The sequence below is a fragment of the Astyanax mexicanus genome, chromosome 4 (assembly GCF_023375975.1).
Source record: "Astyanax mexicanus isolate ESR-SI-001 chromosome 4, AstMex3_surface, whole genome shotgun sequence".
Classification (NCBI taxonomy): domain Eukaryota; kingdom Metazoa; phylum Chordata; class Actinopteri; order Characiformes; family Acestrorhamphidae; genus Astyanax; species Astyanax mexicanus.
This window is the reverse complement of record NC_064411.1, coordinates 31,763,841-31,785,909: the sequence shown is the minus strand read 5'-3', so window position 1 is coordinate 31,785,909 and position 22,069 is coordinate 31,763,841. Positions and strand designations below refer to the sequence as shown.

Sequence of the window (22,069 nt, the reverse complement as noted above, 5' to 3'; positions counted from 1 at the left end):
GACCCAGCAAAGTCCTAACAACTCCTAACAAAGTCCTAACAACTCCTAACAAAGTCCTAACAACTCCTAACAAAAGTCCTAACAACTCCTAACAGCTTCTAATTAAGTCCTAACAAATTCTACCAGAATCCTAACAACTCCTAACAACAGCAGGGGCAAAAGAACCAATCACATGCTTCGAAACAGTGGCCGCTCCCAGGGGCAAAGGAACCAATCAAGATTGAGTGTTTTGCCTGCAAGGTGATACCGTTTATCAGTCTATTTATCTGTGGCAAATTTCTCTTGTCATTACAAGTCATTCTTACAAGTAAAACTTACTAAAATTAATTAAATCACTAAGTGAAAGTTATGAAAAATTATGTGGTGTGTTTGTAAACACTTCTGCTTTGGCATAGGCTACATTGAATGTGTTTCGTGAAGTTTGACGTTACGTTTCTTTTGTTGCTGGTAATATCGTCATTTGTCTAAATTGAGCATGTATTACTACGTATTCATATTAATACCCATAATTATTTATAGCCATTCTGTACACACTCAAACTGTGCTTTTGAATATGATCACTAAGGTATGTTGAGGCTGCCTAGGTTGTGGTGTGTAGACTTCAGCCGGAGAGCTTCAAATAACAGCGTTCGGTTGCCATGGCGATGATTCCAGAAAAAATGAGAAAAATATAGTAAAATACTGTATGATAGTTTCCCCAGCTCCAGCTCACACTGAAGGCTGGTTCACCTGTCAGGCTCCCCTGGCACACTCCCATGTTTGGTCCTCCACCCACTCACCACCCTCAGCATCCTCATTAGAAAATTTGCAACGAAAAAAAAAAAAAAAGAAAAATTTGCTGTTGCAAAGAAAAAAAATGTTGTTGCAACTATTTGCATTAAAACTTGGGAAAAAAACAAACAAACAACAAAAACACAACTCTCATGGTGTAATGGTAACATGTCAATCCATTGGTTGGGAGATTTCAGGTGCAAATCCTGGCAAGAGTGTGCATACAAATACACAGCAAACAACACACTAATACACAATAAATAGTGTATAAATTAGGCAGGTATAGGTATCCTATATCCATAATTGGCTGATTGAGGAAAAATACTGTTGGGCTAGTACATTAAAAGACATGGTGGTGGGATAGAAAAAAGCCAGTAATGAGGAAAAAGCCAGTAAAAGGTCATGAGGGCAGCAGGTAAAAAAGGTAAGATGCAGAGTGGGAGCTGTCCTTTACTGAGGCCCTGCACAGGCAGAAAGAGGTGTAAATATGTGTCAGGGGAGAGGAGAGGGCCGCCTTGACCACTTTTTGGAACATCTTGTTGGTCAAAACAATAAATCACTCAAAAACAGCAATTATTAGCGTTATCCTAATGTCAATCATTTTCCCTTTTTTCCTTTCTCTTCTTCCCTCTTTCCCCCTTTCCTCTTTCCTCATTTTTTTTTCTTTCCCCCTTCAAGCTGGCCCTTTTGCCCCTTTTCCCAGCTCCAGCTCACACTGAAGGCTGGTTCACCTGTCAGGCTCCCCTGGCACACTCCCATGTTTGGTCCTCCACCCACTCACCACCCTCAGCATCCTCATTAGAAAATTTGCAACGAAAAAAAAAAAAAAAGAAAAATTTGCTGTTGCAAAGAAAAAAAATGTTGTTGCAACTATTTGCATTAAAACTTGGGAAAAAAACAAACAAACAACAAAAACACAACTCTCATGGTGTAATGGTAACATGTCAATCCATTGGTTGGGAGATTTCAGGTGCAAATCCTGGCAAGAGTGTGCATACAAATACACAGCAAACAACACACTAATACACAATAAATAGTGTATAAATTAGGCAGGTATAGGTATCCTATATCCATAATTGGCTGATTGAGGAAAAATACTGTTGGGCTAGTACATTAAAAGACATGGTGGTGGGATAGAAAAAAGCCAGTAATGAGGAAAAAGCCAGTAAAAGGTCATGAGGGCAGCAGGTAAAAAAGGTAAGATGCAGAGTGGGAGCTGTCCTTTACTGAGGCCCTGCACAGGCAGAAAGAGGTGTAAATATGTGTCAGGGGAGAGGAGAGGGCCGCCTTGACCACTTTTTGGAACATCTTGTTGGTCAAAACAATAAATCACTCAAAAACAGCAATTATTAGCGTTATCCTAATGTCAATCATTTTCCCTTTTTTCCTTTCTCTTCTTCCCTCTTTCCCCCTTTCCTCTTTCCTCATTTTTTTTTCTTTCCCCCTTCAAGCTGGCCCTTTTGCCCCTTTTCTGGCCGAGTGGTTAAGGCGATGGACTTGAAATCTATTGTGCTCAGCACGCGTGGGTTCGAATCCCACTCTCGTCGAATGCTTTGTGTAAAACTCAGTTGGAAATGCCTTTACAACAAAGTTTGAATAGCGTTAGCTGGTGGTTTAGTTCATGTGCATGGCTCCATAGCTCAGTGGATAAAGCGCTAGTCTACGAAACCAGAAGTTGCGAGTTTGATCCTTGCTGGAGCCTCAGTTAGCTAGCTTGAGGTAAACCTGCAAGGCTCCACAGCTCAGTGGATAGAGCACTGGTCTTCGGAACCAGAGGTTGCGAGTTCGATCCTCACTGGAGCCTCAGATAGGTAGCTTGAGGGAAACCTGCACGGCTCCATAGCTCAGTGGTTAGAGAGCTGGTCTTATTTATTCTACAAGGTGGCCCTTGTTCTTCACTGTAAAAAAAAATAACTAACAGATGTAAACTAATGTTTAAATCTGTTACACTTATACTAAACTGTATTTTGTTGCAGTAGTATACCTCCTATTGAAGATCCACATGGCTATAGGTTAATTATGATTATAATTAGGGCAGAGAGCAATAATAAAAAGCATTGTGAGTGTGACCACAACGCCACTGACTTAACTGACTGTGTACGGAACAGAGAACGGAAAATTCTGGAATGTGCTCCTGGAGAGTAAAATAATAATAAAAGCTGAGATTTTATCCTTATGTCAATCATTTTCCCTTTTTTCCTTCCTCTTCTTCCCTCTTTCCTCTCTAATATTTTGTATGATCTCTTATTTTTTAGAAACCAATTCTATGAAATATCCAGTGTTATTTTGGGGAAATTTGTTGATGTCCACTATTAATTTGTGGATATTTGCTCTAATTTAGAAAACATTATTGATTATCTAGTATCTGGGAATTTGCTAGTATCCACTAGTGCTGGGCGATATGGGAAAAATCATACATCACGCTATGGAATTTTTTATATCACGTTAACAATATATATCATGATATACCACATTTAGGTATGTTTTCAGTTATTCTTCGAAAAATATGACAAAATAACATAATGGCTTACTTTTTCTAACTTTATTTCAAAGTGACATTAAACCAAACTTTCACAAATAAGAATCACTGCCTTTTAGTGCAGCAATATATATATATATATATATATATATATATATATATATATATATCAAATGAAAACAGATGAGGTAGATGCAGTAGCAAATTTTTTCAAAAGAACAATGCATCTCCATTGTTCAGCTCTCATGAGTTTAAAAACGTAAAGCATGTAGCAAACTGGCGTGTCTGCGCAGTAACGTAAAGCAGCAGCATGTCACAAAACCTCATTATGAAGCTTTTTTTGCGAAGATTACTTTATTATCACTTATATAAACCGCGTTTATGCAAAGTGACCACAGCAATACATTTCATCATAGCCTACTTTATATATTTGCATGAATAATTGATTAAATTATTGTAGAAACGATAGGGATGATAGAAGATAAGTAGCACGATAGACACTCTTTTTATCATCACCATGATATTTATCATCATATCGCACAGCACTAGTATCCACTATGAATTTTACTCTAAATTATTTAGAAAATCTTACTTTTTATTATGAAGTTTAGTGTCTTGTACATTTATCTAATTGCAAAAGTAAGATATCTCATTAAAAACATTAATAAAAACTACTTAGAACACTGAAAAAATAGCATTTGTTGCCTGTCCATTTGAAAAAATGTTACAAAAAATAAGTTTAATTTGGTAGAGTTACAACAAGCAAAAGGCACCCATTCGGTGGAATGGCCCCAAAATAAAATTAGTCTACTGACTATTTAGCCAGTCATTTAAAGTAAGTTGTTTTTGCTAAGAAAAGAAAAACAATAGAAAATGAATAAGTCTGTACAGAAACCAGAACACCTAAACCTGACAACCACTACACACCTGTTTCCTGCTTCTCTAATGTTCTACGTTACAACCTAACCCTAACCCTAACCCTAACCCTAACCTAACCCTAACCCTAACCCTAACCCTAACCCTAAATGTTCTGCTCTTCTCTGGAAACTCTTCTCTATTATCAGCCATGGAGGTGATTCATCTGTGTTTATCGTGTATTTTCTGACGTTGCTTCACCGAACTCTTAATGTTAAACACATTCCTGAAGTAATAATGAAGCTTACTCACAGTCTGACCCCGGACTGAAAACACGTTCAGAGGGTGGAAATACCACCGAGAAGGAAGCTCTGCAGACAATGAGGCTCTAAAACAATGAGAGCATTTTCAGATTCACGTCAACAAACTCGTACAGAGATTTACGCAGCAGCCTCTTATTCTCAGACATGTTTTTGTTAGGGATGTCCTGATCCAGTCCAGGTCACTCAGCTGATCTTTGTTCAGCCCCACAGTTTAGATAAAATTGGGCTATTGCTGAATACTAAAATCACCTTTTAGCTAACGTTTAAAACTAGAGCATCTAAAAAAAATGACAATATCATTGAAAGATTTCTTTTCTTCACTATAGCTTTGTTTTGTTTTTGCTTTTTTATCATGTTCATGTAATGTTTTTCAATTTAACAAAAATATATATACAAAGATAGTCTACGTAAAGATAAAAGCAGTTTTTAAATGCTAATTCAATTTATTAAAGGAAAAAAAAAACATTTAAACCAACATGGCCCTATATAAAAATGCACTTGCCTCCTAAACCTAATAGCTTGCTTGTGCAGCAACGACTGTAATAAAGCTTTACTGATAACTGGTAATGATTCTTTCACATCTCTGTGGAGGAATTCTATTCCACTCTTCTTTAAAGAATATTTTTTTATTGAGACACATTGAAGAGTTTCCAGCGTAAATGGCCTGTTTGAGGTCAAGCCACAGCATCTCAATCAGACTTTAACTAGGCCACTGCAAATCCTTCATGTTTTTTTAGCGATTCAGAGAACCTGTAATTCTTATCAATAAGTTAAAGCTAAGAGCAAAAGGAGAACCACATATTTCTACAATCTTTCAGTGGATTAATAATAGTGTTAACTGTTATTAAGCCAATAACTGTGGCTAACATTTTCTTTTAAAGTAAAACGAGCGCTTGATGTTAATCAACACAGACTTCTCTCCTGAAAACTGTTTATTTGGTAAAGCGCTTCCATTTATTTACAGTAAGCTGAGAAGTCCAGAATTTTGTCCAAGGGTGAGTGCTAGCCACGGTTAGCATGCTTAGCCAGCCCTGGTTAGCAGCACTAGCCAGCCGAGGTTAGCGGAAATAAACTGCACTGGATTATGAGGCACACCATTGATTTTTGGGAAATTTAAGTGATTTTGTCAGTTCAAGATTGGGCCGATATAATGATCAGTCACGATATACATCAAATTGGAGCAGTCGGCAGGGTTATTAAGGCAGTGAATTTTTGAGATGGGTAAAGTGATCCAGACTAGTACTGACTACCACCATCATTCTTCAACACAACTTATTAGCTCACAACATCATCATACAATATGTCTGTTAATGTGACAAACACAATTACAACTCCGCTACTCCATGTAATGCAGACGTTTCAGTCTGTTTCAGCCCATTCTTCCTGTCAATCACTTACATTTCTAAGTGTCACTCCAACATCTTACAATAAAGCAGAATGACAAATTATTTCTGAAGGCCAATAAAAAAAATAGCTGTTTGGATTAGACACTGGAAATGGGAAGAGAGTTTTGAGGAGAAAATAAAATTATTATGAATTTGCCATTAAAAACATATGGTGAGCTGCCGGCGCTCAGAGGGAAAAAAAATTGGCCCTGCTCCCTCCGGGTGGGTAGATGGCGCTCTCTCCCCACATCACTCCTAGGGTGATGTCAGCAGCACAGGGCGTCTGTGAGCTGATGTACCGGAACCGAGTCACTTCACTTTCCTCAAAGAGCTCTGGCTGCTCGGCAATGCTGCATCAGCAGCAGCTCAAAAAGAAGCGGTGGCTGACTTCACATGTATCGGCGGAAGCATGTGCTAGTCTTCACCCTCCTGGTGTGTTGGGGCATCACTAGTGATAGGGGGGAGTCCTAGTGAGTGGGTTGGGTAACTGGCCATGTAAATTAGGGAGGAAATAAAAAAAAACAAAAAAAAACAAAACAAACAAACACACATATGGTGATAATGACTGTAACCAGTCAGCAGAGGTGCTAGACCTGTGGAAGCTTCACTTTTAAGAGAAACAGTAGCAGCTTTACTTCAGTCCACTCCACTCCAAAATTACAGGCAGCTTAAAACACTGGGGAGCTCTTGTGTAACAGAACATTTTATTTGTTCTACATCATTGTACATAATTTCAACATTCTTGAGGAGAAAAACGACATCCTCTACACTGCAGGTTGGTACCAATGTCGACTTTGAAAGACCCCAAAAAAATACGAATCCCTTTCCCCGATGAGGAGGGGGGAGCGAGGAAAGAGAAAAAAAAAAAGAAGCGCAACCCAAACCTGAAAAACATTGTACAAATATGAGAAATATTAGAAAACTATACACCATTGAAATGTGCTTCTTTTACAATCTTTTTTTCAATTGTTGTGTAAATTATACCTCAGTTCAGGTTAATCAATCAATTAATTCATTAAAACTGAATTTGGATATGAGGTTCCATTTTATCAACACAGAGCATGCTGAAAACAGTGGGATGCTCAAGGTACTTAATGTTTCCTTAAAAATGAGAAGAAAGAACAAACTAAAAACAAACAAACAAACAAAAAAAAGCCTGAGACGATATCAGAGTGCAGATGGGAAGGTCTCAGATGAGCAACGGTGGGAGATGGCAGTTATTTATCTGGTGTTTATGGCATTTACAAAGAAGAGGCAAAGGGGTCGGGGCAACATGCCTCTGGAGGAAAACACCAGAAACACAGTTCAACACCACAAACGAGACAAAAGCCTTGTATCTCCGTCAAGAGTCCAGCATTAGTATTCAATGTCCTGGATCAACTTTGTGTTCACTGATCAGTCAATATAGAAATTCCAGTCCGAGTGTTTGCTGAAGTCGTTCCACCTTAAATAATATTAATATGAAAATAGAGTCAAACCAACACATGATTGATATTTAGTTTAGTTTTTTCTTTAAACAGATAGATAAACACATCAAGCCCCAAAATAGAAACTTCAAGAAAAAATAATAATAAAAAAAAAAGATTCAAAATGAAAAATTAATGCAAGTTCTCCAACAGTTCATCAATAAGCATGACTGTGGGTGGAAACACCAACCAGACTGCATTTGAGCGGTCACATGACCACAATATTTAAATAAGATGTGCCATAGCGTTCATCTCCGGGTTATGCGCGTCGGAGCAGCGGTGTAACAGGGTGGGTGGGTGTTTTGTTGAGTGTGTGAGATTACAGCTGTCCACCACACACACGCACGCACACACAGAAAAAAACTTCAGACAAAATAAATATAAGCTCAGCTCCTCTTCTCCCATTAAAAAGTCTATTAGCACAAAAATCAGTGCCAACACTTGAGAACAGCCACTAGGGGGCAGCAGTTTCATGCCTATCAAGTCTCTGGATCTGAGATCTTCGTAGACGTTTGTTAAACACAGCATTAGACAGAGGTGTGTGTGTGTGTGTGTAAGAGAGAAAGAAAGCGCTCAGGCCGTGTTAGGGGCTAAAATAAACAAACTATAACAAATACACTTTTGCTCATGCAAATTAAATTAGTTCGGAACTAATAATGAGTGGCTGTGAATGCGCCACAGGCTACACAGCAGAAAACCAGTGTGTATTCGAGAAAGAAAGAAAGAAAGAAAGAAAAGGAAGGAGAAAACTATACCGTCAGCGCTGTTTCCACACACTTTTTAACGCTGATGATTATAGAGGTAGATTCACATTTCGAAAGGGAGTTTTTTTTATTATTATTGGGGACACCAGTGCCAATGTCTTCTAATAATAATAATAATAATAATAATAATAATAATAATCAATCATCATAATCTGAAAATGAGAAACAACAGAAAAGCAACCAGTTCTTGCCTCATTTTTGAGGGGAAAAAAGTCAAACAAAAAACACTAGAAGTCTATGTGAGACTGGGTAGTCACAACAGGTTGATATTCCTGTAAGATCCTACAGGATTCCGGAAGTTTCCTCAATCAAACATCCACTCTCCTCTCCGACTTAAAAGAAAGAAAAGTTAAGGGTCAGATAACAGGGCACTGCAGGAGCAGCTGCAAACAACTCTGGCAGATGTTCCGGTCCTGCTTTGGAGACGGTCCTTCCCCATCCAGAGAGAGGAAAAGAACGGACAGAGAGAGCAAAAGAGAGAGACATAGGGAGAGAGAGACAGAGATAGAGTGTTTGTGTGTAATCCGTAGCTCCAGGCAGGATGGAAGCAGCACCTGAAGCTTCACTCTGTAAGCCAGCTTAGAGCTGGAAGCCCTCCATCGGCCCCTCAGGCTGCTGGAAGATGTACTGGCCCTGGTTCTGGTCCACCTGAGGAGCAATGTTGGCGTCCTCCTCCTCCACGCCGAAGTAATGCTCGATCAGGTCGAAGGCCTTCTGGTAAATCTCCTGGTTCTCGTGGCTCTGGAGAAACTCGATCTTGTCTAGACCTGGGTATAAAAAAATAATAATAAAAAAAAAATAATACAACATTAAACAAATTATTGATCATGCGTGAAACTCTGAATGCAACACTGCTGCCATCATGTGGTGTGACGTGATGTTACAGTTTTTTTAAGTTAATTAAAATTACATCAAAAGTATATACACTTATAACACAAATGTATTAGTTTTCTGCTAGTGTGCTTTTTTGGAGGCTCTGTTCTACACAGCTCTCTGCAGCGCCTCTAGTGGTGCGGAGGCATGTGAAAAATGCATACCGTTTTCTAATTTCCACTCTGGTATACCATTCGGATATACTGCCCAGCACTAAGCCAGTAAGTATAAGTAAGATATACTAATATATACACTGCATCACAGCTCTAACTCTGCATGGGCTGGCTGTTAGCATTACAGCTAATCAGCTCCAAAGCTGCCAAGCCCAGCTGCTGTATGTGTTAGCATGAGAGAGTTAATTAATGAAAATTAAATGAAAGTTTAGTTAAAACTGAAGTACCAAAGAACAAAATGTTTGTTCCAAATAGTCCCCTACTACAGTAGGTTTTTTTTTTTTGTATATTAGAAAATGGAAAAATAAGAATTAGTACCAAAAAATATTATCCAAAATAAATAAAATAATATCTATATATAAACTATGCAATCCTGAGACTAGACCAGAATGCTGATAAGACTATTAAACATTTACTAACCGTATGCCTCCTCGATGAGTGCACAGTACGGGTTAATGCCGGTTCCATTCTGTTTGGACTCCTGTTCTCCCAGTCTGAGGATGTTCTCCAGGCCATTCAGAGCAACCTGCACAATCTTGGAGTCCATCACCGTCAGGAGGTCGCACATCGGTTTAATGCAGTTTAGAGACACCAGGTACCTGCATCATAACACACAGAAAAACACATTTTTATGCATTAGTTTTGACGTGTGGAGAAAATATAGGTGTTAAACTTTTACTTTAAACCACGTTATTGGTGAGCACTGTGATTCTGAACAAAGCCTATCAGTACACTGCCAGTTAGAAGTTTTACAATACCCTATTTTTTAATTGTCCATTAGCAGTGCTTTTGGCAAAGACAAGCTGCTTTTTGAAATTTTCATCTTAGCAATTATTACTGCACTTATATTACTGCACTTCTCCTGTCAGACATCCAAATCTTCTCTTTACTGCTGAAACTGAGACCTAGACCAATGTTAAACTGGGCTAAACGTGTTGCCAAGTGGATCAGGCTGACCTCTCACTTTACCAGTTTTCTGTGTTGTGTAAATACTCTAGTACACAGTGCAGTAACACACTCTGTTCCAGCACTGCTTTATGACAAAGGCGTTATAAATTGACATCTTTTAAGTTCTTTTTCAGAGCTGTTTTTTCCATTGTTATTTACAAACTGTAGGCTGTTAAATTAACTTTATAAATATCTTTGCCTTTTTAATTTTTTTATCTTTAGTTCATTTGTTCGGTAGTTTACTGCAAAATTTACCGTATCTGAAACGCGTCAAAAAAAAGAAAGAAAATAGGGGGTGTTCCTAAATTTTTGACCAGTAGTGTATGTTTAGGTTATAATGGTGATGTTAGTCTTATAAATGAGTTCATTGTTTTTAGCAGTGTTCAATTACTTTGTATTTCTTCTGTAACACTTCTCCATAATGTGAACATATGAAAAAGGATAGCATATAAAAAAAAAAAAAAATAATAAAAAAAAAGGATAGTTTCCACTACACAATTTTTTCTAACTCCAGAAAAAAATCTATGGTTTAAGTGTGTGAACCTGATCTGCTCCGGACTGCCCCCGCTGGTTGCGTTTGTTATTGCCCATGCTGCCTCCTTTCTGGTGCGGAACTCTGCCTTCTGCAAGATCTCGATCAGCACAGGGAAGATGTTCGCATCTATAACCGTCTGTAAAATAAACAAACAAATAAATACATAAATATACTATGCAGCTGCATTACAATGTTCTGTGCATTAATGTGTCCACTTAGGGTCCCTCGTGGTAGATCCACCTCAGGTGGCAGGGGAGAAAAAAATTTGCTCGTGCAAATTTATTTAGTTCAGAACTAATAATTTATCAGATACACAAACATCCAGTCTGCTATTGTTAATACATCTACATATGATACTTTATACAGAGAGCAGAAATAAACTCATCCCTTTTTTTTGACAAATATTAGCAAATATACTAACAAACAGAAATAAATAAAATCTTTAAATAACAATGTATCTACTTGTGTGTGAGGTGTATGTGCATGTACCTGTATCTGTGCTCTGTTTCCAGCTGTGATGTTAGATACCGTCCAGCACGCTTCCTTCTTAATGGACTCTTTAGGGCTGCTGAGCAGGTGAAGCAGGCAGGGCAGCGCTGAGCAGTTCAGGATTACCTACAGCACCACAACACATACAGTACTGTATTAGCATGTAAATTATAGATGTGTTATAGTACCTGCACCACAATAAACAACTATGTGGTATATAAGCAATAAGACACACAGTAAGGGAGTTCAAAGCCTTTTTTGATCCAGACCCAGAAGCACTTGTAGCTCTGGTTTGTTTGGTCAAGAGTAAAAGCTGTTCTGTTTTTTCCTGGCCTTCATGGACAAATCTTCTAGTACAAGAATGGCTGCTTGTTTAAAGCTACTCCTGCACAGTAAAATGCTGTGCACTCCAAAAGCATATGTTATCCAAGCTAAATAATAAGCTTAAAATGGGTGTTCATTTAAAACAAGTGTGAAAACGCACATTACTGCTACAGACGTGAGAAAAATGACGTTGTGTACCTGGGTCTGAATATCATCTCCCGTCACAATGTTCCCCACAGCCCTCAGTGCAGGAGACACCACCTTATAATCACTGTGCCTGAGAGAAAAAAAATAGGAGAAAGAATGCTTAGTTATGTCACATCACTCTACCTTTCCTGGCTTACATGATTATAAATGACACTCAATAATACTCAAAGTTTCGTTTAATCACCCACAGAACTTCCTTGAAACTGTGATTGGTCAGATTGCTCACAGCACTTTTTTTTTTTTGCACTTTCTGAACACACACTGAACTGCACACTTTTTAAAGTTTTTACATACATCAGGTTTTTGTTTTCTATCATAATCTCTTAAAAATGCATTTTAAAGATTGTAGTTTTTCTGTATTGAACCATATAAATAATCTATATGATTTGTGGTTCCTATATGTGTGTCTTTACTGTAGGGTTGAAAAATGCTGGTAAAAACTTTACTTTTTCAAGGATATATACTCTAATATAAAATAAATTTTACCAAAAATCAGTGCTCCAACATGACATGATATTGTCATTGTAACAAAACAGCTGTTGATTACTGACTGTTACATTGCTTTATCCAACAGTTTGTACAAATTATTTTTCTACATTAGCATTAGGGCAACTATTTAAAAAAATAAAACAGTTGACAGAGAATAAACTTGTAATGTTTCTTTACAAAAAAAACAAACAAACAAACAAAAACAAAAAAAAACAAACAAACACACACACTACAGAGTGGCATTTTGAGAATAAAGTTGTAATATTCTGAGAAAAAAGACCTACGGAATGGGATTTCGAGAATAAACTTGTAATATTATAATATTCTCTTAATATTGCGAGTTTATTGTCAAAGTCAACTTTGGCCCTAAAAATGCAGTCATAAAAAAGGGAGCCAAGGCAAAGTTTCCTGTTTCTTTGCATATAAAGCATTTAATTATTTCTTCACACACGTCATTCTGAGGGGTCAAATTTTGAAATTCAAAGCCTTTATAGTAAACTGATAAAATTACCAAGTTTTGCCTCAAACCTATATAAAGTCCCAGTCAAGCATAATTAGTTATATAATAATAATAATAACATAATAACAAAAAAGGGTCTCACATGAGGAGCTCCACCAGTCTCCTGCACACTCCAGAGTCAATGACGGCCTGTATTTTGTCATTTGGACCGTCTGACAGATATGAGAGGGCCCAGCACGCGTCCGCCAGCACATCAGGGTCACTGCTAAAAAGCAGCCTGGACAAAACGCTTAAACACGGAGACACCTGTGAAATAAGACAATGTGCTTAGAAGAGGATTTGTGCATCATTAACAACAATTCATAAAAATTTACATGCTAAGGATATTGCACCCTGTTTCACTGAACATTGGAGGCAAATGTAAATGTAAGCATCTGGGTAGAACAGGGTGAGCTGCTGTATGATTATGCAAAGCTGGAATATAAGCAGTAGGGTATGTCAATAAGCCAGCAGTGCTTTGACTGTAAAAGGTTATTAGTAGGGCTGGACCCGAATATTCGGGTATTCGGATATTCGTTCGTTGAGTAGGTATTCGGTTTTTAATTTTGGTATTCGGATATTCGTTTTTTTTCTCCTTTCCAGAGTTCCACCTCACTCTAACCACTTCTGTTTTAGCGGGTCCCGTCAGAATATCTTGCGCGCGGGACAGAACTGAACTGTTATTGGCTGGAGCGGGAGTTTAATCCAGACGATGCGGGAGCAAGAAAACTGTAATAATTGTAAAAAAAAAAAAAAAACCTAAAGAAAACTCTCAGCGCGCAGGATGGACCGACACACACACGCACACACCGATGGTGTTTGGACTGGGGTAAGGAACGGGACCTCACTATTCAGCGCTGCTGTTTTAATAAATATATAAGTAAATTTGAAGCATTAAATGTAGTTTATTTAATTTATATTAGGAACGTGGGGCGGGAGCGGCAGAAATGTGTATGTGGCGGGCGGGCGCGGGATTAAAAGAAGCAATTTTTTTGCGGAGCGGTAACGAGACAGAAACGCGGGAGCGTGGAAGAGTGGGTTTAAAAATCAGTCTCGCGCAGACCTCTATTATACATGATAAAAAAAAATGCAGGCTCTTCGAAACTGATTTATATAATAAAACGTAAGGGGTAATGTGGCAACAGTAGGGGCTAAATCGGTTACAAAAGCCTGGCCTACAAAAATGATGTCTGAACGAATTTCCTCTTATCTAATATAATTTAAAATGGTTTAAAAATATAAAATAATTTCTAAGCAAACGAAATATTTAATATTGAGCTTATAGCCCAAGTGCAAAAATACAAAATCAGTAATACGGCTATGCCCTGCACAATCCTTAAACCGAAATAGACCAAGTACAATAACGTCATTAACAATGACTTTCCTCTACTCTAATATAATTTAACATGGTTTAAAAATATAAAATAATTTCTAAACAAACGAAATATTTAATATTGAGCTTATAGCCCAAGTGCAAAAATACAGTTTACAATGACTGTCCTCTAATATAATTAACAATGTTTAAGAATATAAAATACTTCCTGAACAAACGTTTTTTTTTGTTTGTTTTTTTAAGCAAATAGCCTAAGTGTGAAAACACAAACAGCAATTTACTGGGCTGGCTTGCGCAGCGGAGAAACCGTGCAGCAGCCTCCTAGCCTGCTTACGCAGCGGATAAGCCGCGGTGTGGGGCAGCAGAAATTCCGGGATGAAAACACACAGAAATCTGGGCTAAAAACACAGAAAAAATATGGGGTGAAAACACAAAAATATGGGGGATAAAAACACCAAAAATCCGGGGTGAATATGTCTCGTCGGTCAGAGCAAATTGAACATTTTTCAGTGGATTAAAGGGGCCGTGATTTGCTTTTTTTTTTTTTTTTTTTTTACCTCTTTTTTTAAAAACGAATATTCGAATATTCGCTTCGAATCAGTGCCGAATATCCGGAGCTCAAAAAACGCTATTCGGGCCAGCCCTAGTTATTAGAGTGTTCTTGGTCTACTGAGCCTATTGTGAAATTTTTGTGACGCAAAACACTACAGTATGCAGAACAGAGGGACTCAAGGACTCGGTCTGAGAAACAGTGTTCTAATCAAAATCCATAAGAAAGCTGCTACATCTACTGCATAATTCCATTTTCTTACCTTGGAGAAGTCTGGGGGAGGGTTTTTGCCTCTGCAAAGATTAGACAGCGCCCACACAGCATTCCGGGTTGTTGTGAGACGATTCGATTTTGCAAGTAACCTAAAAAACAGAGAGACTTTAGACCCAATACAGCCCACATAGCTTCTGCACACATCTGATCTTAATAAATAGACAATCCAGGACAAAAACCACTGGAGTAAAGAACACCCAGAATTTTGTACTTCAACATCAGAGAAATATTAAGTAAAGTAAGCCATTATTTTGTTGGCAGAAACATAATCTTAGGCTATTACTCCACTACAGTGTAAACCAGTGGCCTCGGCAAAAGGAAAATGAACACTTTTTATTTCCTATTCTTCTAGAGACAGTATCCAGCTTCTGTTTAATTACAACAAGCTTAGATTTCCAGATTTCCTCTAAGGCTGGGTGCAGCAGCATTAGCGGTTAGTGCTAGTAAACGGCACCTGTCAGCGCTACTCGGAGTGTTCTGGTAAGCCAGGGTGCTATCAGCTAGCGCTTCCTCCCACATAGCATGTTTTAACACAGTAAATGTGCAGGCTACAGGCCAATATACTCACATCTGAACAGCAAAGAGCTAATGCTAATACTGCTCCAGCCTCAGTGCTGAAGAACTAAACGGAAACTCCTTTATTTAGCTGCACTTCAGCGGAATGGCTTCTGCTCCTTAAAATCTAAGACGCACCAGGTTATAAGGCGCACTGACTATTTTTGGCAAAATTAAAGGATTATAAGTGTACCTTATAGACCTTATATGTATACCATACTTTATATTTTGTGGCAGTAGTGAATTCTTGAAATTATTATTATATTAATTCAATGTTTAGTCTTGTCGCTAGGAAAATTGCTACTGCAAAAACAACCTGAAATATTGTGATATTATTTAAGGGACATTTCACCTACCCCTTAAAAGAACCTGGGTTGGCTGAATGAGATATGTCAGATTTAAGTTGTAGCTAAAACCTGCAGGTAGGCAGCTCCCAATTACATCCCATTTAAAAGTGTGTCCATTTAATACTCACTGCTGCAGAGATGGCAGGATGCCGCAGTTCAGGACAAAATCTCTACACTCTGCATTGTCTCCTGCGATGTTTCCTAGTGCCCACACAGCCTGCAAACACAGAAAAAGAATAGAAACCTGTTTCAGTATTCCAAATGGCCAACTTATGAGCAATCAAAAATATTTTAAAATCTTTTCAAAATCTGCTATAGAAATATTATACAACTGTCTCAAATATTAAATCACTGAGCCATAGCAATTAATAATTTCAGGTGACTGGACAGAGACACTATAGACTTTAACACTTTAGACCTTAACAGCAAAAAATGTTCATTTAAATTTTTTGAGGGAAAGCCAAGTGCTAAAAAGCTGTAGATTACCTGCTCCTGCACATCTTCATACTCAGAGTTGAGCAGCTCGATGAAGATGGGCACAGCTCCTGTCTCAATCACCACCTTGGTGTGCAGAAACGTCCCCGAAGCGATGTTGGTCAGGGCCCAGGCAGCTTCAAACTGTCCATAAGCACAACACAAGTCATTAACCACAAAAATGACTTTTTACTACACACTGTGTGTTAATAAGCAGCTTGTGCATTTGCAGTCTTTGTTGACTGACCCTCTATAAGATAAGAGTCTCTTGTAGTCCTTGATCAAAGAGCAAACAACTTAACATCTATTACTGGGTTTCTATATTTGGTTTTAATGTTTAATTGAATAGTGATGTTACTCAGTTTACTATTCTAAAACTAATCATGGTATTAATGGTATTCATTTACTATCGGGTTTGAAACACCACATTAGTAGAGGCTAAGCTAGCAAGCTACCCATGCTTTTTTTTTTTTTAACCACCCCTGTATTTGTGCAAAAACTGCATCAAATAGAACAGAAAAGAATTAAATATGTGGTTATAATCATCTCAGTTGTCTTCAAAAGAACACTGCTGGGCATATGAATTAAGAATGGTAGGAAATAAAGGATCACAGAGCAGAGGAAACAGGAGGTGGGGTCTGAAGAATTTGTTCAGAAAACATATGTAGGAAGTCGCTTCACTCCATCCTTCCATAGGAACTGAATGGTCGCTTGTCGCTCTGTCGTCTGCCAATGTGAACGCAGAGTAAGAGTCTTCCCCAAGTGCTTACCTGCAGGGTGCAGTTGTCGCTCCTCTTCAGGAACTCCACAAACCTGCTGACCACACCTGGAGTGAGTATGACCTCATCGATTGGTGGGTTGGGCTCTGTGATAGTTTAGAAGAATATGTAAATGTAAAAACAGCTACTAGAATGACAATGTTTCAATATTAATATCAATATTTAATATTGATAATGTCAATTTGTTTGTATTTTTAATAAGCTAAATTAACTTTGTATTTTGGAACCTTGAAACGTCTTAACTCAGTAATAGGTATGCAACAATTCTGGATGTAAAACTTGTTGGCAGATGCAGATCTCTCTCATGTACATACATATCAATTCTGATACATAAAGAACTGTGCGGGGTGGTCAAAATAAAGTAGTCATATTGCTCAGCTCTCAGATTGTCATATTAACTCATCTCGAACATTAACAGCACAGAGATAAAGAACGAACCTTTGGAGAGTAATTTTCTGAACCTCTGGGTTGCTAGAAGCTGCTGGTCTGGGTCCTCAGAGAAGATCATCTGAACCATGTCTTGAGTTATAACTACCTCCTGCAAAAACAGCAGCAAAAACACAGCTATTAAACACTGAGAACTAAATACAACAATATAATCCAAAGCCATATCAAACAACCTTTATTTTCACTCGGGGAAAAAAAACATTGAGGGTGACCCTCATTTACAATGTTGCAGAGCCTTAAAATAGTAAAAAAAAAAAAAAAAAAATTGACATAAAAAGTAAAAAATGTATAAAATATAAAATAAGTAAATAGATAATAGTAAAAGTAAAGTAAAATGTTAAAAATGATGTGTGATTAAATGAATAACAGAACTAAGTAGAAGAACGAAAATATAAAACATTAAAATTAAATAAAAAAAAATTAAGTAATAATAAATAAACAAGAAATAAATAAAAAAAAACTAATAAAAAAGTCATTTAAAACAGTCACAGGCTTTCTAATGGTGATTAGAAACTAAAAGTTTAAAATATATAATCCAAATTCCATTTCTCATTTGTAACCCTACACCTTGTTTTTAAAAGAACCATTCCCCTTTGAACAGAGTAATAAGGAGAAGGAGTAAAATCCCTTCAAGAACCCGATACAGATAGTTATAGCAGTGAAGCGCTAAAGTCCAGCAACCTCGCTGCTTGTTAACTAGAAAGCTTTAGGGTATTGTATGCTTTCAGAAAAGAGGCAGGTGGTGAAGCAATTATTTATTATTTTTAAATTCCTTAATTCCTTTGTAATGGGGAGCTAAAATAAGCTTTTATTTTGTTTTTCTGTTCCATGTTAAAGTGCTGCAGCCTCTGCTGTTTGCTTAAAGGTGGACCGGAATAGTTAGCTAACTAGCTATCTAGTGAGACAAACTACTAGCTTTTTTATGCTTGTTATGAGGGAAAAGGCCTGAAAACATGTAAACTACACATTATATTATAGTAATATTGTGGTTAGTGTAACTTGTAACAAGGAAAATACTCAAATTTGTGGGTCTTCTTTGGTCTGTCTCACAAAATCTCAGTTTAACATTGTCATGTAGCTCTAACACTTCCCTCTACCTCTCTAGCCTAACAAGAATTAGGCTAACAGTGTAAAAGTGGTGAAATGGGAATGTACCATTTCTAGTGCTCTCCTGGATAAAAGCATGTATTCCCAGTTCCCAGCCAACAATTAACAGCACTTGGAGCATTAATAATACACTTACTCCTGATATGGGGACAGTGGAGCTGACGTCAGGATCCTGAATGGGGCACTCTAACATGGACTCATCACCCGGCGGCACATAAACATTCCTCCTCTTGAACAGCTGCAGTTCAGGAATAAAATACATAATATATAAAAAGAAAGATAAATTCATAACTATTTTACACAGGATACAAAAAAACATTCTAAATAATCTCACAAGTTACCATCTGTGTGTGATTCCAAAAATATATATTTAACTTGCATAGGTAATTTGTGTGAAAAAAACTAAATACATAAAAAAAATAAAATACATAAATAACAAGCTATTTACTATTTATGTTAGTCACATCACACTCTTTTGAGCTTTTGTAAAACTTTAGTAATGGTGCACAGTTACCAAAACAGTGTTTGAAAGATTTTGGACACAAAGTTATGCAAAACTTATGCAAAAGTTTTGCATAACATCTTTCACATCCTCCACCTAGACATACAACTGTTTGTATTCTGAATTTATCGTTTTAATTTATCATTAATTGCAAAATGAATATGTGAAATTTCATTTTCACCAATATGTCATTTAATTGCAAAAATATGCTGAACTACATACATATTTTATGTACAGCTCTGGAAAAAAATAAGAGACCACATTAGTTTGTAAAGCAGTTTTACAATTTTAATATTTATAGGTATTAGTTTGAGTAAAATGAACATAATTGTTTTATTCTATAAACTAAAATCTCCCAAATTCCTAATAATTCTCAAATAATGCAAAAGAAAACAAGTAAATATTTTTTATTAAGATTTAAGAGTTCAGAAATTAATATTTGGTGGAATAACTCTGGTCTTTCATCACAGTTTTCATGTATCTTGGCATGTTCTCCTCCACCAATCTTACACACTGCTTTTGGATAACTTTTTGCCACTCCTGGTGCAAGAATTCAAGCAGCTTAGCTTGGTTTGATGGCTTGTGATAATTCATCTTCCTCTTGATTATATTTCAGAGGTTTTCAATTTGGTAAAATCAAAGAAACTTATTTTGAAGTGGCTTTTATTTTTTCCCAGAGCTGTATATATAAACTTATACGTTGTGCATGGCTGAAACAGGCAATTCCACATTCTGTTACTATGAAATCTCATGCAGTTGCATTGTTTGAACACCAGACGTCAGATTTCTGCTAGTGCTGATCCGAAAACCCAGAGACCTTTCTAAGAAACATCAAAAGGAAGGCACCTGCCCATCATATGAATCGTATGTACAAAAATTGTTGGCCTAAATGAAACAAAGCATAGTTGTTTACCAAATCCAGATTATGCCTATATTCATTAATTTGTAACTACATGAGATCTCTCATGTGAGTCATGTCTGTGTTAAATTCTGTAATGATCTACTGAGCACAATGTGAGATCAATTAGGATGCTCTCCTTGTCACATGCCTACAACAAATGTTGGTCACTCTGTTTTGCTCGATTGCCCCAAGATATTATATAATATGATTTGTGGTTGGCATGCAGGAGAATCTGGAGTCATGTAAGAGGTGGGACATCTATTACAATTACACTGCCTAGCTTTAGAAGAACACAGGATAAATTACAGTTTTCCTGGTTGAGGTAATGTTACTTTTAACATAAGTACAGGAGCAAGCTACTAAATGAAGCTGAAGGGCAGAGTGTAACTGCTAAAAACATGGGTAAGAAGAGTATTTAAAACTTTCGGGAGTTTATCATTTCTGAGCTAAAAACAGCCTGTGTGTATGTGTGTGAGTAAGAGCAAGAGAGAAAGAGATTAGGAGGAAATATTACAGGATTTCAGACTAATACGAATTAATAGGAACAAACCACTGGACGTGGTCCAATTCCACCCTTTGGATTTGTCTGATTCTGCAACAAAGTGTACTTGAGTAATACTGCTTTACAGGCCTACCTGTTCTTCTCTCTTCTGTTTCCGCAGCTGGATGCCCTCTTCCTCCCTCCGTCTTCTCATCTCCTGCGGGTTCAGGGCCTTGTTCTTGTAGCTTTTCATTCGATAACTGTCTTTTCCTGGACTCGCCATTTTTGTTGTCCTAGTGGTCATACAGCAAAAGCTGATCAAATTGGTCTTGCACGCTGTGCAAAAGTTTCAAGTTTATAAGTATATAAAATTCCAGACATTTTTATTTCACATTTAAAACTTGCACTACATGATGATGGCTCAAAAATGTCATCAATATCCATAAATTCTTTCGACTTTCTTTTCGATTACAATTTAGATTTTTGGCTCTTACATAACATCAGTTATTTTAATATGTGACTATTAACACTCACAATATGCAGATCAGACAATTAATAATAACGCCCCCCTGCTGACGTCCAATCATCTGGGTCTCACTGCTATCAGAGGCATACTGCTGCAGCAGTAGCTCAGCCAATCAGCTCTCTCTCCTGCCGCACCTCTAAACCCATACATCACTCAACGCCCCTTCCAATTTTTAGCCTTTTTCCAAATTTGAGCTGAAGGTGGGGTCATCAAAAATCAGGGGGTTTAGTGCCCCTTAAAGACACTTTTAAAGCACAACAATATTTAACAATCCTTTAAGTGGTGTAGACAGAACATTAAATAATGATTAAAAAAATCTCAAACTGTTTTTATTTTATTTATTTTAATATGGAAAAGCTGAATATAGTTATACTAAACACATTAGCATAACTGTATGCTAACATTAGCTAGCTAGTCTCAGCAGCCAATATTATAGAAATACCACAAGTTATATTAACTATACAGCTTAAAAATGTACTGTATTTAAAAGTTAATCTGTATTTAAAAAATAAATCAGGTGGGATTTTGAGTTCTAAAACTGGTAGCGCTAAATAACAGCTGGTTTATTAGTAAGCTATGATAGCTAGCGTTAGCTAACTAAGCTAGCTAGCTAGATGCCAGGTGGGGCAACACAAAACTGAACCCACCCATTCCACCTTAAAGAGTAGAGTAGTTACCATAAACATATATGAGCAGTTAAATTCTGGAGTCTGCAGGATTTAGCTGGCACTGCTGCCCTGTATAAGGTGGAACGGACAATTAGATTAAGAAGGCAACTCCAGCATTTTGGAGCATTAAACAGCACCCAACTAAGATGTATGTTAGCATTACAAGCTGGTAAACCAATGTAACTGGGAACAATGTGTTTTAATCCGCACTAAGAAGGAAATTTATCTGTTTTTTCTTGGTTTCGCAACCCAAATATACCAGCTTTGCTCGCTAGTGCTAACCTAACGCTAGGTTAGCAGAGCTAATGCTAAGCTAGCTAACCTACGTCACTCCGCCTCTGCCCTCCTTTCTCAGCGTAATTAAAGCCCCTAATCACCCTTAACCCAACCTAAAGTCACACCGGACGGTGACTGAGGCTCACCTGTTCACTTCTAGACCCCAGTCCTGTGCGGATAGTCGCTTTTTTCGTGTTTTATTTGCTGTTCCGTTCCTCTCGCCTCCTTCCCGATTCACTCCGGCTGAGGAGGGCAATATGGCGTCCCCAG

At 37.5% G+C, this 22,069-nt stretch overlaps 1 protein-coding gene and 2 non-coding genes across 3 annotated transcripts; 2 read left to right on the top strand and 1 right to left on the bottom strand.

The window, feature by feature from the left end:
- The first annotated feature begins 2,240 nt into the window (after positions 1-2,240).
- trnas-uga (transfer RNA serine (anticodon UGA)) lies at positions 2,241-2,321 on the top strand. Its single transcript has one exon. It is a non-coding gene; the product is annotated as a tRNA-Ser (tRNA).
- A 181-nt stretch (positions 2,322-2,502) lies between these two features.
- trnar-ucg (transfer RNA arginine (anticodon UCG)) lies at positions 2,503-2,575 on the top strand. The gene has a single exon. It is a non-coding gene; the product is annotated as a tRNA-Arg (tRNA).
- A 3,923-nt stretch (positions 2,576-6,498) lies between these two features.
- Positions 6,499-22,055, bottom strand: kpna5 (karyopherin alpha 5 (importin alpha 6)). The gene is made up of 14 exons (XM_007230950.4): positions 21,946-22,055; positions 20,484-20,622; positions 18,582-18,683; positions 17,330-17,429; positions 16,883-16,977; positions 16,125-16,256; positions 15,767-15,855; positions 14,726-14,825; positions 12,684-12,847; positions 11,584-11,662; positions 11,062-11,187; positions 10,581-10,708; positions 9,510-9,688; positions 6,499-8,810 (listed from the first exon to the last, which is right to left on the bottom strand). The coding sequence occupies exons 2-14, from the start codon at positions 20,610-20,612 to the stop codon at positions 8,623-8,625; spliced, it is 1,611 nt and encodes a 536-aa protein (XP_007231012.1). The 5' UTR covers positions 20,613-20,622; positions 21,946-22,055; the 3' UTR covers positions 6,499-8,622.
- Positions 22,056-22,069: the final 14 nt, after the last annotated feature.